The sequence below is a fragment of the Microcebus murinus genome, chromosome 4, assembly GCF_040939455.1.
Source record: "Microcebus murinus isolate Inina chromosome 4, M.murinus_Inina_mat1.0, whole genome shotgun sequence".
Taxonomy (NCBI): domain Eukaryota; kingdom Metazoa; phylum Chordata; class Mammalia; order Primates; family Cheirogaleidae; genus Microcebus; species Microcebus murinus.
Window position 1 is genome coordinate 55,372,965 of NC_134107.1, and position 19,802 is coordinate 55,392,766.

The 19,802-nt window shown below is 34.4% G+C and overlaps 2 protein-coding genes across 2 annotated transcripts; both read right to left on the reverse strand.

Moving 5' to 3' along the window:
• Positions 1 to 5,747: 5,747 nt before the first annotated feature.
• On the reverse strand, positions 5,748 to 7,520 carry LOC105883335 (olfactory receptor 52N4). Its single transcript, XM_012786399.2, has 2 exons — positions 7,462 to 7,520; positions 5,748 to 7,023 (listed from the first exon to the last, which is right to left on the reverse strand). The coding sequence occupies exons 1-2, from the start codon at positions 7,464 to 7,466 to the stop codon at positions 5,979 to 5,981; spliced, it is 1,050 nt and encodes a 349-aa protein (XP_012641853.2). The 5' UTR covers positions 7,467 to 7,520; the 3' UTR covers positions 5,748 to 5,978.
• Positions 7,521 to 17,189: 9,669 nt separating this feature from the next.
• OR56B1 (olfactory receptor family 56 subfamily B member 1) lies at positions 17,190 to 18,149 on the reverse strand. The gene has a single exon (XM_012786464.1). It carries the CDS (start codon positions 18,147 to 18,149, stop codon positions 17,190 to 17,192), a length of 960 nt encoding a protein of 319 aa, XP_012641918.1.
• Between the last annotated feature and the right edge of the window lie 1,653 nt (positions 18,150 to 19,802).

Consider the following 19,802-nt stretch of genomic DNA (forward strand, 5'->3'; position numbering starts at 1 on the left):
TGATTTGAAACTTTTTCCTTTTTCTAATATCAGCACTTAATTCTATGCATTTCCCTCTCAGGAATAATTTAGTAATGTCCCACAAGTTTTGATATGCTTAATTTTCATTTTTCTTCATTACAATGTATTTTTTAAATTTCCCTTTAGAATTTTTTCTTTGACTCAGGAATTATTTAGAAATGTGTTGCCTAGTTTTCAAGTAATTGAGTATTTTCATGTTTTCTTTTAAAATTAATTTATAGTTTGATTTCATTCTGGTTGAAAAACATCATCTGTATGCTTCCAATTATTTAAAATGTTTATTTCTTTTATTGGACAGGTTAGATCTGTCTTGGCACATGCTCCACAGGCACTTGAAAAGAAACTGTATTCTGTTCTGCTTTTGATGAGTAGTGTGTTCTAGAAATGTTTTTTGGATTCTGTTGATTGCTGATGTTCTTGGCTTCTATATCATTGCTGAATTTTTGTACATTTGCTTTATCCGTTCTTAAGAGAAGTGTATTGACGTCTTCAAATATAATTGTGAATTTGTTAATTTCCCCTTTCAGTGCTAACTCTTTTGATATCACATGTTTTAATGCTGTATTGTTTTTTGTGTGTATATTTAAAATTGCTATCTTCATAGTGGATGATTCTTTATCGTTTATCAGAATTCTATTTTGCTTTATATATTATGTGTTGGAGAGTATCTGTTTTTATAGCTATATCAGTGGTTGCTCTATATTATATACAAAAAATGTATTATAGTTACTACTTCCATCATTTTATCAGTTCAAGTGAAGTGTAGAGACCTTACCTCTCATTATGTCCTTTATCCATTCCCAGTTATAATATAATTATCTTAAATATTCCTTCAACATATATTTAAAACCATAGTAGACACTGTTGTAAATTTTCCTTTCACCATTAAAGATAATATAAAAGACTCAAGATGTAAAGGAGACTATAGTTTTTACCCACATTTTTGTCTACTATGTTCGTTTTTCCTTCCTGATGTCTCAAGGTGGCTTCTTTCATGATTTCCTTTCTATTTAGAGAATTTTCTTCAGCCATTGTTTAGAGAGGGTATGCTACTCAAAAATATCTTAGTTTTCCTTCATCTGTGACTATTTTAGTAAATATGTATGTGTGTGCATGTGTGTGTGAATGCAGTCTTTAATTTTAACCACATATTGACCATTTGCAATTATCTTCATTTTTTTCTGTGTATTTTAGTTTCTGTTGGATGTATTTTCTTTCACTTGACGGTTATTCTTTACTTCTTAGAGCAGGCATGTTAACACCTATTTTCTTAGTTTTTTGTTTTTGTTTTTTGGGGATTGACTTTATTTAAATTTCTGTTTTGAAGAATAGTTTGAATGAATATAAAAGTCTCAGTGAACAGTACTTTTTTCTTCTGTCAGTACTTGTAATTCAATCATCTTCTTTATTAATGTGGTAAAAAAATTTAAAAAAAGATCTGAAATCTATTCTCATAACTTTTAAAGGGTAAAGTATTATTAACTACCAGGAAATTGCTGAATAACAGATCTCTAAAAGTTTTCATCTTGCATGAATGACTGAAACTTTGCTCATTGAACAGCAACTCCCCATTCTTACTCTCCCCAATCCCTGGTAACCAGCATTTTACTTCCTGCATCTATAAGTTTCACTATATCAGGTACTTTATCTAAGTAAAATCAAACAGTGTTTACCATTCTGTGAATAGCTTATATCACTTAGCATTAATGTCCAAAGCATTCATCTATTTTGTAGTATATGAAAAGATGTATTTATTTTTATGGCTGAATAATATTCCATTGTATGTATGTATTACATTTTCTTTACCCATTCATCTATCAATGGACACTTAGGTTGCTTCTACATCTTGGCTACTGTAAATAAATGCTACAATGGACATGGAGTACAAATATGTCTTTGAGAGTTTGATTTTAGTACTTTTGGGTAAAAACTCACAGGTGGAATTGCTGGATCGTATGCTAGCTTCCTTTTTAACTTTTTGAGGGACCTTCAGACTCTTTTTACATAGGAACTTCAACATTTTATATTCCCACAGAGTGCACAAGGGTGCACAAGGGGATGTGTCACCACATCCTTGCTAACATTTGTTATATTTTTGTTTTTTGATAATGGCCATCCTGAAAGTGTGAGGCAGTATCTCATTCCAGTTTTGAGCTGCCTTTCCCTGACAATTAGTGATGTCGGACATCTGTTCATATACCTGTTTTCCTTTCGGTGTAACTTCTTTGGAGAAATGGAATTCAAGTTTTTTGCTCATATTTAATTGAGTTTTTCCCTTAGATTTGTTTGTTTTTCTCACTTAGATTTAGAAGTTCCTTATACATTTCGGATACTATTAATAATATCAGATGTATGATTTCAAAATATTTTCTCTCATTTGATATGTTGCCTTATTACTATGCTGTTTTCTTTGCTGTGAAGATGCTTTTATTTATTTATTTGATTATTTTTGCTTTAGTTACTTATGGTCTTGGGGTCATATCTAAGAAATAATAGCCAAGGCAAAAGTCATGAAACTTTTCCACTGTTTTCTTCCAGAAGTTGTAGCTTTTTAGATGTCATATCTAAGTCCTTAATCCATTTTCAGTTTATGTGAGTTGTGTAAGATATGTCCAATTTTGTTGTTTTGCTTGTTGAATATTCAGTTACTCAAAATGATTTGTTGAAAGGACTATTCTTTCCACATTGGGTGTTCTTGGCACCCTTGCTAGAGATCATTGAACATATGTGCATGAGTTTATTTCTGAGCTGTCTTTCATTGGTCTATATGTCTATCTTTATACATTATTGTTCTTGTTTACATTATGCTTTAATGACTGTAGTTTTATAATATGTTGTGAAATAATGAAGTGTGAGGCCTCTAACTATGTTCTTATTTCTCAAGATTGTTTTAGCTATTCAGAGTCCTTTGTGGTTCCATATGAATATTAAGACTATTGTTTTCTACTGTTATAAAAAATTTCATTAGAAATTAAATAAAGATTTCATTGAGTTTATAGTAGCCACAGACAGTATGGCCATTTTAACAACACTAAGTCTTCCAATTCATAAACATGGAATATCTTTTCATTAATTTGTGTCTGCTTTAAGTTTTTTCAAGAATTTTTTTTAGTTTTCAGTGTACACATTTTGTGCCTCCTTTATTAAATGTATTCCTTAGCATTATATTTTTCATATTTTATTGTGTCTTATTTATTGGTTTCTTTTAGTGTATTATGTGGGTACAAGTGTTAAGGTTACTTATATTGCCCATGTCCCCCTCCCTCCTTGAGTAAGAGCTTCAAGCATGTCCATCCCCCAAACGTTGCACATCTTACTCATTGTGGTTGTATATACCCATCCCTTCCTCCCCCATCCCACCCTCGCAACACCCGATAAATGTTACTCCTATATGTCCACTTAGGTGTTGATCTGTTAATACCAATTTGTTGGTGAGTACATGTGGTGCTGGTTTTTCCATTCTTGATATACTTCACTTAGTAGAATGGGTTCCAGCTGTATCCAGGAATATATAAGAGGTGCTATATCACCATTGTTTCTTAAAGCTGAGTAGTATTCCATGGTATACATATACCACATTTTATTAATCCACTCGTGAATTGATGGGCACTTGGGTCATTTCCACAGCTTTGCAATTGTGAATTGTGCTGCTATAAACATTTCGGTGCACTTTTTCATAAAGTGACTTTTGATCTTTTGGGTAGATGCCCAGTAGTGGAATTGCTGGATCAAATGGTAGATCTACTTGTATCACTTTGAGGTATGTCCATATTGCTTTCTACAAAGGTTGATCTAGTTTGCAGTCCCACCAGCAGTGTAGGAGTGTTCCTCTCTCTCTGCATCCATGCCAGCATTTGTTGTTTGGGGACTTTTTGATAAAGGCCATTCTCACTGGGGTTAAGTGATATCTCATTGTGGTTTTGATTTGCATTTCTCTAATGATTAGAGATGTTGAACATTCTTTCATATGTTTGTGAAATTTATTTTTATTATGTTCTCACTTATATTTTTATACTATTGTAAAGAAGATTCTTTTCTTATTTTCCATTTTAGATTGTACACGGATAGTACATAGAAACACAACTGATTTTTGTGAATTGTGGAGTTACAAGATGCAAGTTTTCAAACAAAATTATATCTAGCCAATTAAAAAATTTTGAAACAACAATAAATATTCAATATAAATCTTAAGATAAACCCATCTTAAAGTGTTAAATGAGAAAGTAAGCAAGAGATTGAGGTCATTAACACAATAAAATATGTTTAAGTTGAAACACATAATATCACTAAATAATCACAACTATTTTCAAAGAAACATACAAAAATGTATGCCAAAGTCACTAAAGGAGATAAACTAGAGAAGCAGGAGAAGGAAAATAGGAGTAGTGTCAGAAAGCACAGGAGGAAAAGAAGAGATCTTACACTGGCCAAAGAATGTATGAAGAGGGAGTATGTGGAAAATAGCTCAGGAAGCTTAGCTTCCTTTTGGGATTCATTAGTATACAGACAATGCTTAAGACCATGATTCTGAAAAATAATATTTAAGAAAAGAATGTAGAAAATATATCAGAATTAACACAAGTGTATTCCATAAGTGTAGTTTTTCTGAAGTAAAAGAAAATGACAGTGTTTCGAGATTTTTGGAAATGCTGAATTGGAATCAATATTCCTGAGAAGTAGCATTAGATGAGCACAGAAAGAGGCCTATTTAACTACTTAACAGGGGGGGCCTTGGCGAACTTGACAAAAGCAAATCCATAGAATGGATTGATCAGAGAAAGATAAACTAGGGTAGAGTGATGTCAGGGTGAGAAAGTGGAGTAATATTGGTAAGTTGTAGCTTTAAAATTATAGTTAGCAGAGAAATAGGGTGATATATGGAGGGATATTTATATTTGTAAGTGGTCTTGTTTTGTATGATTAAAAAATGCAAGATAGTAAAGAAGCATTTGTGAAACAAATAAATGCAATTAAAGGACTACAGTTAATTTAGTTTGGAAGAGGTAATGTGACACCTTATCAGTTGGACAGGGAGAAATAAGAGTGAAAATTCAATTTGCTCAGTTTTCAATATAATTGGCTTTGTTTATGAAGCATTAATATGAAAGTACTATTTTCTATAATTTCTCACTTGTTTATTAATTTAGAATAAATTGTAAATATTGTAAAAATTGTACAAAAAATTGTACAAATTGTACAAAAAATTGTAAATATTAGAAAGAGAGATTTAATTTTCCTTATTAGATTCACAATTGGAGACAAAAAGAAACAAGTAGATTTTTATCCTCTCTGATACTAATCTTCGAAAAAAAATATACTGTTTCTTCCATCTGGTTAAGAGATTTATCTATCTTTGGAGACTATGTGCTTTTTCAAAGGCCTTCTTGAAGAAAACTAAATATCCAATCATTTGTTTTGAAATAATCACGTGTGCAGCCTTGCTAGGAGAGGCCTATTCGGCCTAATAATATTACTCTAGTAAGATGCCTAGAGACTTGAAAATCTGTATATTTAGTGACTTCATGGGACACATTCTAGCTTCTCCGTCAGGAAAAATGCATTGAACAAACATGGGTATTTTGGTAATGGTGAAAAATATTTAATGCACAATTTCCAAAGGAAAGTAACAACAGCTTATCAATCTAGAAATTTTGATCATCACTTGGAAAGATATCTTAGATCATATCCTTTGCTTTAATTTTTTTTAATGAAAAGTGGACTAAGGCTTTGTTAAAGGAAACCGGGTTTCATTAGTAGACTGGTCCTTCACAGGAGTGAAAAAGTAAAATAAAAAAAACATAAAAAGATTGATGGGCATGCCAGTGATGCTGAGATTCTCAAGGCACTCATTGGGAATGCACCATTCAACAAGCTCCTTTTTCTATGATTGAACAGTAATTCCAGAAAAAAAGTTCATTAGCTCATGGCTAAACAAGCAAACAGAAGCAATTCTTCCCTTATGTTCTAGCTCCTGGCAAATGTCTATTCATATGCTGTGGGGATTTGGCGTCCTTGGAACCTGAAAGGATCCTCATGACGCAGTCTCGTATCTGCTTGGTTTTCACCCCATAGACAATAGGGTTCATGGTGGGAGGAAGGAGCAGATAAATATTGGCTACAATGATGTGGCAAGATGGAGGTATTGTGTGTCCCCCAAAGCGGTGGGAAAAGAAGGAGAAGAAAGCTGGACTATAGGAGAAAACAATGGCACAGATGTGGGCAGTGCAGGTGCCAAAGGCCTTCTGCCGAGCATCTGCTGATGAGAGGCTGATCACTGCCCGGAGGATCATGGTGTAGGAGACTGTAATACACAGAATGTCAAAACCCCCAATCAGGAGGGCAACCATCAGACCATAGATGGCATTGACCTTGACATTGCCACAGGATAATTTAGCTACAGACATATGGTCACAGTAGGTATGGGGAATTATATTGCCCCTGCAATAGGGCAGGCACTTGGTAAGGAAAGTAAAGGGAGTAATGAGTAATACCCCTCTCAAGAAAGTGGTGAGCCCAACCTTTGCAATGACAGGATTAGTGAGGATAGTTGAATAGCGTAGAGGGTAGCAGATGGCCACATAGCGATCTAGGGCCATTAGCATGAGCACCCCAGACTCCATCCCTGTGAAGGTGTGGATGAAAAACATCTGGACCAGGCATTCATCAAATCCAATTTCCTTGAGATGAAACCAGAAGATGCAGAGGGCTTTAGGGATTGTACTGGAGCACATGACAAGGTCAGTAAGGGAAAGCATGGCCAAGAAGTAGTACATGGGCCTGTGCAGGGATTCCTCATAGTGGATAAGGTAGAGAAGTCCACAATTCCCAACCATAGCCACAACATACATGGAGCAGAATGGGAAGGAAATCCAGACCTGTATGTCTTCCAGTCCTGGGACTCCATTCAGAATAAATGAAGCTGGAGTCAGATCTGTTTTATTCAGTATTAGCATAATAAATCTGGTATGATTATGAAATAGCATAAAAGTTGTGTGGGTTTTCCTAGAGTTAGAAAAGGAAGAGAAAAACATAGGTGATTATTACTGTCTCCCTCTCCTCCAAATTTTTAAAATTTCATATTGTAGTTTAATGATGAAACAAACAAATTTTCTGAGTGCAAGTAGTAGTTTTGTTTTATTTTTGTTCATTTATTAATTAACTCATTGATGCTTTCAACAAATTCTTATCGAGCAGTCTAAGTTCTTTTTACAGGCACTGAATGTACATTAATTTTTTTATAAAAAGAGATATTCCCATCCTCATAAATTTATATTCAATAATAATTAAAATAATTAAAAATAATAAATTTATATTATATTCAAATTTAATTTGGTTATGACTTTTCTGAAGATATTTTTTTACTAGAATACCTTAGTTAAGTATTAATAACTGTTCTCAGCCCAATATGGATGTAATCTTAAAGGAGAGTGCTTTGATTACCTCATTGATGATCCAAGAGATATGATGTGGACTTTTTATTCTTATTAATAAGTGACTGATATTTATTTATGATTACTGAGTCGCTATTCAGAGTATTTTGGAAATTTTAAGTAATTCATTCCCTAACAGAGTTTGGGATCTCAAAAGTCAATGAAATTTTTGATTCAGTAGTTTTACTTTTAAAGACCACGCTCTTGTCCTTTATACTAGAAGAATATATATTCCATGCATATGTACAAGCAAAATACATAAAGTACTACTACAACATCAATAACTGAAAGGGGTGAGCTGAAACAAATTACTTACGCATGTACTTGACGAGAGAGGAATACAAGTACCAATAAGCATGTAAATAGTTACTGACTTATATAGTGCTCAGGAAAATAATCACCGATTGTACATATAACAAACTAGATAGAAAAGAAAACAAAAAAAGACCTCAAATATTAAATATGGGTAAGGATGTGGAACAACTGGAATCCTTAAATACTACTGGCATATATGTAAATTTGAATGATTATTTTTACCTATCTTAAGGTGAACTATGTATAACCATCAGTTCTATTACCAACAAAGATATGTACATGTATTCATCAAAGTACATCATTTAGAATGCTTATTGTAACAAAATTTGTAGTATAACCTAAAAATGGAAAATACCTGTGTTCATCAACATTGGAACAGGTAAATAAATTTTATTATATTCCCACAATGAAATTCTATATAATGATTAGAATAAACGATATGTACAATATGGCTAAATCTCACTACCTTTGTTAATTTTTAAAAGATGCAAAATAGTACATAATGGTCAATCTCATTGGTATGAAATACAAAAATGGATCAAATTTATCTGTGCTATTAGAAATAGAAAAGTGTTTTCACCAGTGGGACAGAGTAACAACCAGAAGTAAATATGAGGTAGAGGGATCTTGTGAGTTGCTGGTCATATTCTCTTTCTTGATTTGGTTGTGAAGTATGTGAGTTTCAAGTTTAAGAATTCCTCAAGATATTATGTGATTAATGATAAAAATTACATATGTATATTATAATTTATTTTGAAGAAATCATATTGCTGAGAAGATTAAAGAAGATAGAGCATATTAAGACATACTACCACATTTTAAGTGCTCAATACCCACATTTGTATTTTCTTCTCAGACTGACAGCCATTTGGGCAATGCATACAAAAATTAACATCATAGAAATTAATTGGGTTCCACCTAATGAACTCTCCTGAAAGGAAATATTCATCCTTCCCTCCATCAATAAAACAGACTATTTTAAGTTCATTAACTGATGGGTAATATAGTCCTATAAAATTCTGCATCATCAAGACGACAGATCAGATATGCAACTTGTTTGGGAAATAGTACAGAAACAAAGATATAAGATGATAATGAGCATGCATGCTCTTTTAGGGTGAATCATGTCATTACATAATCTTGGAGTCATATTGGGTGACATTGGAGCACCTCTGTACCTAAGATTAGTCTCAGGAGAAGTTTCTAGAGGAGAGGACAAATGTTCTCAGACCAGAAGTATGATTAGGATTTTGGTATTTCTTACTCATATCACCCTGTGTCAGGGAGTCATTTGATCTCTTTATTGCTTCTTTTGCCCACTCCCTCAAATGTACCTACTTTCCACTCATTCTTGAACCAAAACCATCTTCACAAAGACTCAAATATTCTTTGGACATAATGGAGATCCACTCTAAATTCTCTTAAAATAATGTAGCTATCAACAGCCATGATTAGCAGTAAAAATTGGTTTATTCAAGTAATTATTCTAATTATATTTACCCCATGGTATAATAAAAATCAATTCATATTTGAGAATCCTGCACAATTCAATGAAATCCTTGATGTTAAGGACAATGCTTAGCAATTCATCCTCAGTGTCTAGAGAAAAAATCACACCTATTAGATACTCAATAACTGCTGTTTTTTAAATAAATGCATAGATGAATGAAGGAATGAATTAATAATTGATTCACATGTCATACTTGACTTTGAGATTTATTAAATTACAATCTAAATATTATTACTTGGAATGCATAAAAGAAACAGCTAGAAAGGAAAAATACAGAATATGTTTCTTAAGATTACTAGGAAAGATAAATAAAGTATCTCTGTTATAAAGAAGAGAAAAAAATACAAAGACAGTGGAAAGTAAAAATAAGATGACAAAGGCAGAACAAGTAAATGGCTTTTATAATAAAAACACATTATTTAAATTTTCTATCAAATTGAAGATTAATCCAATTAATTTTTAAATATTTATGCAGTACGAAAGGCTGCATCAGGGTTAAAACTATACATACATGTTTCAAAATATATACATACACAATTTTTAGGTAAACAATATTTCAAGAATTTAGGAGGATATAATTATGTTAGAAAAAAGAATTCAGAACAACAACACTTGAGTCAAGATCACCTTGAGAAAATGAAATGCTTCATGGTGTGGTGTGTAATTAGAGGTAATTGTACAAAATTGTTTCATTTCCAATTTTGAGAAAGTTTTTTCATAACACAAATCATGCAAAATGCTTAAATTCACATTCTCACTTTTTTAATAAAGAGAGAAGTTTTTAAAATGAATTTCCAAAATTATACTTACATCATATGGCAGCTTATAAACTGAATTTCAATTTTTTATTTAAACTAAGTGGATGATTCAGAAACTAAAATTTTAGCTTTAGAATTTCAAAGAGTATATTATTTTTAATTTTGTAAAAAAGCATAAATATAGTCTTTTCAATATATGAATTTTTTCCCTTAATAACCAAAATTACAAACAAGATTGTGTCATTCAGATTTGGTTAATTTATAATTCATATTTGTTGTCAACATATTTTTCAGGTTTCTTACATATACATCATTAAGCTAAACATAAGTTTAAAACAGTATATATATATATGTATATACACGCTATCCCAGTCTCAATAAGGCATTTGTAAAATTTTTTTTCAATAATTTATAACAATTTACTTAAAAAGTAGTCAATACAGTCACTATTCTTTTCTCCCTCTCTTGCTCTTTAATACATTGAACAGTATCTCTTAACTATGATGTTCAATACCTACTTCAGGCTATACATTGCATTGTAAAGAGTAGTGCACAATGCAATTTCACAGCTTCCCTTGAACTTAAGGTGTGTCAAAGAGTGGATAATATTAGTTCAGTGTCTGAATGATTTCTGTACAGAGAAAACAATGACCTGGGATGGCAAAAAAGATAATGTGGATATATGCTGAGCCTACACATAAGCAAGTTTGTGTCCATAGTGTTATTGCATTTTATGTGAGTATCAATGTGTCAAAAGTACATAGAGAACTTAAGGGAAGCATAAGTATTCCCTAAACTTAAAATAGAAAATGTTTTCTTATAGGATTACATGTTCACTTTTCTGAAGAATTTATTTTTAAAATACTAGATAAGTGTTGTATTTATATCTCTCATATTTCCTTGTTATAGGTATAGCTCACTCACTAAAATCAGCTTTATGATTACACAACAATTTAAGTCCAATGTTCAGTACATTTGCAAAGCTCTTCAAGACTAATTTAATGATCTAAGTGTTACCTACAAATGTAAGAAGTGTTCTTTTTCAAAACAAATTTAAAATAATTTCTACACATGTAATTTTGATTTCTTCTGAAAAGAAATTTGACTTAGTTCTGCAGGTGTGTAGTCAGGGTAACTGAAGAAGTATTAGGGATACAGGATTACCTCCATTTAGAAAATACAAGTTTGATGTCATGTGCTATTTATTCTCATTTTTAAACTCTCTGGGCAATAAATTAATTTTTTTATTGAACCATTTTCAATCCAGTAGACCCACTTTCTCCTTGTATGAGGGCTGCTGGTTCCATGTACACTTTGCTACCCAAAATGGTTGAAAAGCAATTACAACTCAGTCTTTCCAGAAAATAACCAAGGAAAATGAGACTAGGATTTGAGGGAATAAGGAGACTACTGGTAAGAAGCAAGAGTTATAGAGAACTATTCTCCAGCTGTTCTCCCATTTCTCCTTGTGGGAGTGATCCTCACCTGACTTCCACCACTACTGATGCAAGAATCCCTATTGGGATAGAGAATTATACAGACAATCATAATCATCGTAACTCACACTGAATTTTAATGCCAGTGTTGGGAAAAGAAACACTTTTCAAGACAACTCCACCTCACACAACACTTCTGCATTCAATCTGTGTGGATGGAATCAAAGATTTATGTCTTGAAAAAGAGTAAAAAACTGATATATCCCTCTTCACTTTATCTGACTGCCTACAGAAAAATAAATATTGTCATTTTGTAAGTTTTTAATACCTTAGTTTCTGGATAGCAAAATAGTGATCTGGATACAGTCTAGTCCAGGTGTTCAGGGTCTTGGTCATAAAGCATCACAATCCTATTGTAAGTAGACAGCTACAGTCTTCAGTCACTAAATTCCTTAATATCTGTGCTATAGAAGCACACCTTTAAAGGACAATGTGTGTTTTGTGTCTCGAGGGGATATTTCAGGATATCAGAGACACAGATGCTGGTGTGGGAATCAAGTTAACCTCTACGGGAAGAGGAAAAAGAGCAAGAACTTTCCATTCTTAGTGCTCAAATAATGACAGATAAATAAGAAAATAATCTCAAATGTGTTTGTGTGTTAGCATGCATACACATGTGAGGGAGAGAATGAAAATGAACACAAGTAATTTTAATGAACACTAGCATTTAATTCTTATTGCAGATTTACCTTTTCTTCTTTTCCACTGCCCTTTGGGAAATAGACCAAAAGCACTTAAGTAGAGATTGTTTCATTCATTCATACACTGATCCATTTTTAAATTTCTTCTTTTATTAATGTATGATTTTGTCCTTTCCTTTAATTAATGTTTATTGAGAACTTTCTACTCTTCAAGTTAGACTAATGACTGATGACTACTTTGGTGTTCTTAGATGTAATCAAAAGGCTTATTACACTTAGATATTAAATTAGGGAAATTTAGTTGGATATCCAGACATTGAAGTAATGATCATGATGATAGCAATAAATAAAAAATAACTGATTCTAATTTTATATTTATTATAATAATAAAATAAAAGTAACAACATACGCTGAATAACTTGAAAAAACAAAGATGTTTCGCTCTCTGGGAGGCCGAGGCGGGCGGATTGCTCAAGGTCAGGAGTTCAAAACCAGCCTGAGCAAGAGCAAGACCCCGTCTCTACTATAAATAGAAAGAAATTAATTGGCCAACTGATATATATATAAAATTAGCTGGGCATGGTGGCACATGCCTGTAGTCCCAGCTACTCGGGAGGCTGAGGCAGTAGGATCGCTTGAGCCCAGGAGTTTGAGGTTGCTGTGAGCTAGGCTGACGCCACGGCACTCACTCTAGCCTGGACAACAAAGCAAGACTCTGTCTCAAAAAAAAAAAAAAAAAAAAAAACAAAGATGTTTCAATGAGATTAAAAAGCACCAATGATTCTGAAACTTAAAGTGAACCTATGGTATATCTTTATCTTAATTAAAATAATATATATGTAAAATTCTTGATATTAATTTATTATAAATATTCTAACAAAAGTGATCATACTGTATTACAACATAAATATTACTACTTTAATTTAACAGTATAAAATATCTATTCCAAAACAGGACTATTGAGATTGACTAAAAGTTTCATATGCAGATGCTCCTTGACTTAAAATGAAATTATATCCCAATAAACCTCTCATATATTGAAAATATTATAAGTCAAAAGCATGTTTTTGACTTAAAACATACTCAACTAGCAATGAGCTTATCCAAATAAAATCTCATCGTATTGAATGCTTATTGCTTAAACACCATTGTAAAGTCAAAAAATCATAAGTGGAGCAACTGTCAATAGGGGACTCTCAGTATATTTGCTAGAGTGTTGCAGATAGGTTCTTACCCCTGGTGTCCTGGCCGTGTCCTCAGTTAAGATGTTCTAAGTAAGAAAATTGGCTCCACTCTGGGAACTGAGCAAGAGACCATGGCGTTTTTGTGAGGCCACTCTCCACAGCCTCCCACTCCTCTATTAATGCTTTCTTATGATTTTAGATGTTAGGTAGCAGCCTTGCTGGCTGCCTATTTATTTTGGCCCTGAGGCCACCATTTTCAAAACACTCTCCAGGAGAAGCCTCCCTGGCTGCTGCTTTGACCTCGCTGGTTGTTGAGTAATTGCTGCCCCCTGAATCCTGGCAGTTGCTTACCTCCAACACTTTTTCTTTTACTTAAGGGCTCCATCACCCCCACAGCTACTAACCAGCCCAGCTCTCTGCTTGCCTCTACTATTGTCACATTTGATTTGGAGAGGACAGTCACATCTGAATATTTTAGTGTCCTTCTCACTAGTGTGTTTCTTATTGAATGATGTGTTTTCTGGGCCTTCTCGTAGAACCTAATTCTCCGGTGAGTCTTCTGGCCTCACCTAATGTCAATTCCAGCATTCTCTCTTCCTTCAGCTCTGCATTGCTTCCTCAACCAGCTGTCAGGCCAACTCAGACATTTGCACTGACTCTTCATCATCCCTTATGTTCTCCAGGCTCCAAAGAGTCATTCTAGCCGTGAGTTTGACCCATCTCCTGGAGTTCTTACCAGAGTTTTCAACACCGTCCACAGAAATTTCCTCAAGTCAATAAATTCTTACTTATTTTCTATTAATATTTTCTTATTTCTTATGCCCTGATCCTCTCCATTAAGCACCCTTAATTTCTAAACCCTGACTTCTTACAATATACACTGTTTATTTATTGCAGCTCATTTATGATGTGAGCACACTATTTAACTTTAGTTAAATGTAACTTTAGTTACCAGCCTGGCAATCTGAAGAGGACACTAACCATAACCTTGTATGGGGGAAGCTTCTGCAGTGTCTTCCTAAGTAAGGGTAGTGTCAGCTCCCATGCAATAAGTGAAGACATGAACCAGTTTGCAAACAAAATCTTTAAGGATATCCTACCAGATGTCCATATCCCATGTTTCATAGTGCTAGATTTGTCAAACTAAACAACTATTGAGTTTTGAGACTCAATTTTCATGCCCAGCTTTATTTCTCAGCTGTTACCCTTTTTGCTCCAGGAGATCAGAGTCTGTTTGCAAGCTTTGCGGTGTATCACACTTAATTTTTAGTATTTGTTAACTGCCTTCTCTTTCTCAGTATTGCTGTATGTGGTCTCAATGTAATATAGTAATATTAGTCAACTCCACCACCCTAGCCATTGTTAAACCCCACTCTCCCTGTATCTTTCAAATGTCTGAGGTGATTGCACTCTCAAGGGCATCTCCCTTCACAGAGACCTTTTTCCATATCATCACTGGTGAAATCTTCAGCCATTAGGTCACCACTTGTGTAAATACAGACTGTCTCCCCCATTGTATCATTCCACTCGCATTATGACCTGTGTTGGTCGTGGTCCCCTGAGAAGCAGATGACTGGATAGAATTATTCATCCAATGGGTTTATTGGGGAAAACATGTGAAATGCAAAGGACAAGGAGGCAGGGGAAGGGGAAGAGAGACTTTAGACCATGATATGTCTCTGACACCTGTGAAAAGAGAAAAGGAAGGAAAGATTGCCTAAGAAAAGTATCAGTCCTCAGTGCAGTTCTGAGAAAGCCTCAGCCAAGCCAGTGGGGAGTCTGCATGCCTAGGTTGACTATTGAAGGAGTCCCGCTTCTGGCCAGAATGGCTGCGCTCAAGCTGTCTTTCTGTGTCCGGTCATTGGCAGGGGCAACTGAGGGAAGGATGATCTTTGTGTAAATGTCAAGGCGTATCCAAAGGTGTAGAGCTGGAACACTGTCAACAATACTCCACGTGTCAGGTGCTCTTGAAGGGACATCTAAGAGTTACAAATTTCTGAAATTTTCAATTTTGATAGACTGTAATGTGCAAGTTTTCGTTTCTCCACTGGGTATCATGTCATCTTGGTGTTATTTCAGTAAACTTCCTACTTATCATAGTAACATTTATTTAATGGAAATACTACTCTTTGAAACTTTATAGAAAATATCAAGCATATATTTTCTTAAATTATCCTAATGTCCTGAAGTATATTGTTATTACAGAAAGTACTTTTGTCAGTCCACAGGGCATTGGATCTTATCTCTTTATTAATCTTTAAATGAAAAAAATCAATTCAATTTTGTGCAGAAAGCCAGATAAAAATGAAAATTCTTCACATTATATTCAATATACTTGAGAACTGATAGAACTGGCCTCATTGGAAAATGAGTGATAGTATTCAATGTGCAATAGACTTCTGGAGTCTGGTACAGCTTCCACTCAAGTTAATATTCATATTTCAGGGGATATCCTAGAAAAGATCCTAGCTAGTAATGATAAGCTCTGAGCATGGGCCCAGTGAAAAGCAGCTTGGGTCAGACTGAAATACATGACAATAGGTTAAGACCGATTTTTTGCTGTTTGTTGGTTAATATCATGAAAAAAAGAAGAAAAAATTCAGGGTAGGGTTTGTCACAGGGATAAAAATTCTATACCTGTCTTTTTCTTTGTAGGTTTTTTCATTCCTGTCTCTCTAAAGATCTCTTTCTCACTTCCTCAAACTGCCCACATCCTTGTATGGCTGCAATTGTAGTAGCATAGTAGAGGTGCTTGCAGTAGAAAAAAAGTGAGATTCACTCAGGATTAATCAGAGTCTTGGCAAAAACCAAAAGGCACACACAAATGTGAGTCTGGAGAGAACTTAATGAAGTTGCTATAAACTGAGTGGTAGGTGGAGTTAATGAAACAAAATAGATGTTGAAAAGTAATGGTTGCTGGACACTCAGAGACTAATATCAGAAAGCTTGTATCACCACCTTAGCCTGAAGGGGAGAGGAAAGAAAAAATGTCACTAAATAGTCATGTGAGCTGTAGCTGTAGCAGGTGGGCTTCCTGAGAAATGCTATAAGGACCATATCTAGTCAGGACCCTGAAGAATAAATAACCTAATTTCTCTCCCCTCTTGCACTGTAAACTCATGCCACTGTATCCCATTGGCTCAATTTAACTGAATGCCTAAAGATAAAGCAGGTCGAGTTTACAGTACATGAAGGTCAGCCCTACAGAATACAGAGCAGTGCAGAAAGGGCAGAGAGCACATCCGGGAAGGTAGATGGAACAAAACAGAATGTCCCTGTGGCTCTATGTATCATTTGGGTTCTGTCTGAGCAAACTGGGTCATCTCATATTCTAAATAAAACCTCATCATAATCTGGCTTAGTTTTGTTTAAATTATTTTCTTTTCTTGCCTATGCATTCCATTTTACTACAGAGATACTAGTTCAGACAGACTGACTACACTCCCAAGTAATAGCTAATGATGTGCCGTCATCGCTTACAATTCATCCCCCAATCTTATTTACTTTTTTGACTATGTGAATGTGTGTATATAAGTGTTTGTGATTATATTTGTTTATATTTAGGAGATACATATAAATAATTAGTTCTGTGTCTTGATCCCTTTTAATTAGTTATAGTGTCACATACATTAATATATTTAGTTTTTTCAATAGTTTAAGCTATTGTGAATGGTTTTTCTCTTTTGTGTCTTTTTAGAAGCATCCACAATTATGTCTGTAGAAATCTGAAAAGGTAATCTCAAAGGCCTTCACTTACTTCACCTTCTTTCAAATTCTACTATGCGTTTAGAAGATTCCAAAGTTTATGTACATCATGGAGAAGATTTTAATGTCTTATTTCTTCTGTAAACCCAAACAAAGCACTTTTTGAAAGCCCACCCTGAGTTCTCTGGTCCTAAGTGCATAAACTATAGGGTTTAGGGAAGGCGGGATGATGTTGTGCAGCACATTGAGTAGAACCGTAACCAAAGTAGCCTTTATCTTTGCCAGGTGGGTTACAGAAACCACTACAAGAGAAGTGTAGAAGAAGACAATGAGGATGAGATGGGAGCTACAAGTGCTCAGAGCCTTGGATGCAGCTTCAGCTGAGTTCAGTCTAAGCACAGACCGCAGAATGAAAGCATATGACAGTATAATAAGACTAAAATCACTCCCCATTCCAAGCCATGCCAGAACCAACTGGCAAATGCTATTTACCCTCCTGTCATCACAAGCCAGGCTTGTGACCCCAAGGTTAGAGCACAGACAATGCTCAATTTCATTCCTGGAGCAATAATTACGTTGAGCAGCAAGTGCAGGCACTGGAATGACAAACAAGCCATTTCTAAACACCATGAACAGGGTAGCTTTTGAGATTAAGGAATTGGTGACAATTGATGGGTAGCGAAGAGGGTGACAAATAGCCACATATCTGTCAAAGGCCATGCAGAGGAAGATACCAGACTCCATGCCAAGAAAACAGTGAATGGCATAAATCTGAGCAAAGCACTCAGGGAGGCTGATGGCCTTGGCGTCAAACCAGAAGATGGCCAGGATCTTGGGCATGATGGTGGTGGCCAGGCCCAGGTCCACCACAGAGAGGATGCCTAGAAAGAGGTACATGGGCTGCTGCAGAGAAGGGTTCTGGGAGATGGTGCTGAGGATGAGGATATTTGCTCCAATTGCTGAGAGATAGAGTAGTGCCAGTGGCAAGGATAGCCAGTGTTGCCACCTGTGAATGCCTGGGAATCCCAGCAGGATGAATTCAGAGACCTGGGATTTGGAGCTATTGGAGACTTTGAGAGATGCAGACATGTTTTCCTATGAGAAGAAATGTTTTTCAAAGTCACTTTCTCTGAGCATAACCATCATTAAACATTATTTTGAAACTGTCTTCATATATCATAGTTTGGTGCTATAACAAAATCAATTTGTCAGTCCATCTCTTTTAGTAATTTAAGATAAATCATAAGAAAGTTATATGGCTTTTGAAGTGAAAATAAACTTAAAAGTCACAGTTATCAGTGTTGACTATCCAGGGAAATTTTATCATGAATCTGAAATCTCTAATCATATTGTCCTAGGTATGCCAGGTTGGAACCACACACAAGTATGATTCTATTTTTTTCTTAATGTTTCCATATATTTTTTGAAATTTTGTAGAATCCAGCAAATATTGTATTTTCTTCATATTTATTTCAATGTTGGTTCAATCAGTTGCACGTTAACTAATGATAACTATATTTTTAAAGATGTTAAATTATGGGAGTTGAAAATTTGAAGCTGTATCATTCCAAGTTCACATAGAAGTCCATTATTGTTCTACATACTCTTCCATGGTGGCCTTGGCGTCAAACCAGAAGATGGAACTTTAAAGATGTGGAGGAATAAACCATGTTGTAGATTGGGGCAGGGATAGCTTTTCTTTGATATTTTGCTTTGTGGGCACTTCTGAGTAGGTTGCAATAGCTTAAAAAGAAGTGATAATGGCTGAAGTTTTAATTCAAGAAGCCGTACACTAGAGATATACCTTAGTTTATCTTTAATACTTAAATCTTAGACAACCTATAAATATAGGATTTAGGTACAAGTAATAACGAATTTTTTATTATTGTAGTAATAACGTTATTATTAGATCTAGTCGTTTACATTTTTAATGCTCAATACAGTATTTTTAACTATACACACACTCTTTTACAGCAGAGCTCTAGAACTTATTCATCTTGTATAACTGAAACTTTATACCCATTGAACATCAATTTTATCCTATTTCTTAAATAAGAATTCAAAAATTCTTGTTTCTTAATTCAGAATCATGTTATAAATTAGAGTCATTGTCTATCATTAAGCTCTGCTGTTTTCCTAGTGCTTTTTATTCTGTGTGGTTGCCTTACCAGCCATGCGTGAAACTAGCAAACCAGCCTCCCCTTCCCAAAAACAATTGCTTCCTTCTTCTGGAGGTTTCCTTCCTTTACTTCACTTATGCACCCCTTCTCCTTAGTCCTACTGCTTCTGTAACTGCCTGGAACAGTTGTCTCTCATTTTTTCATACTTATTTCTTTCTGCCAGCAATCTGATCTTTCAAAAACTAGTACGCCCTTGCTTGACATGATTTATGCCATCACACTTTCTTTCACATAAAGTTCAAACATTTTTATGTGTGAACAAGGCACTCTAAGATATGACACAAACTCAGTTGAGTATCATCTTTTCTTTTAACTTCTTTGTGTCCTACACTTCAGATATACATAATACTTGCTTTTTACTAAAATTATTGATTTTTCAAGATATACCATTCTCAATATTTTTGCCGTGGTAGGAGCTATTGCAGGTTGTGCCCCCATATTACGCTGAACTTTAAAAAAAGACTGGATTCTTAATATGTCAAGTTTTGAAAATGATATCTTTAAGGCAGGATGCTAGGAATTACTTATATTAGTTATAGGTTTATTGTTGATATAATTACCA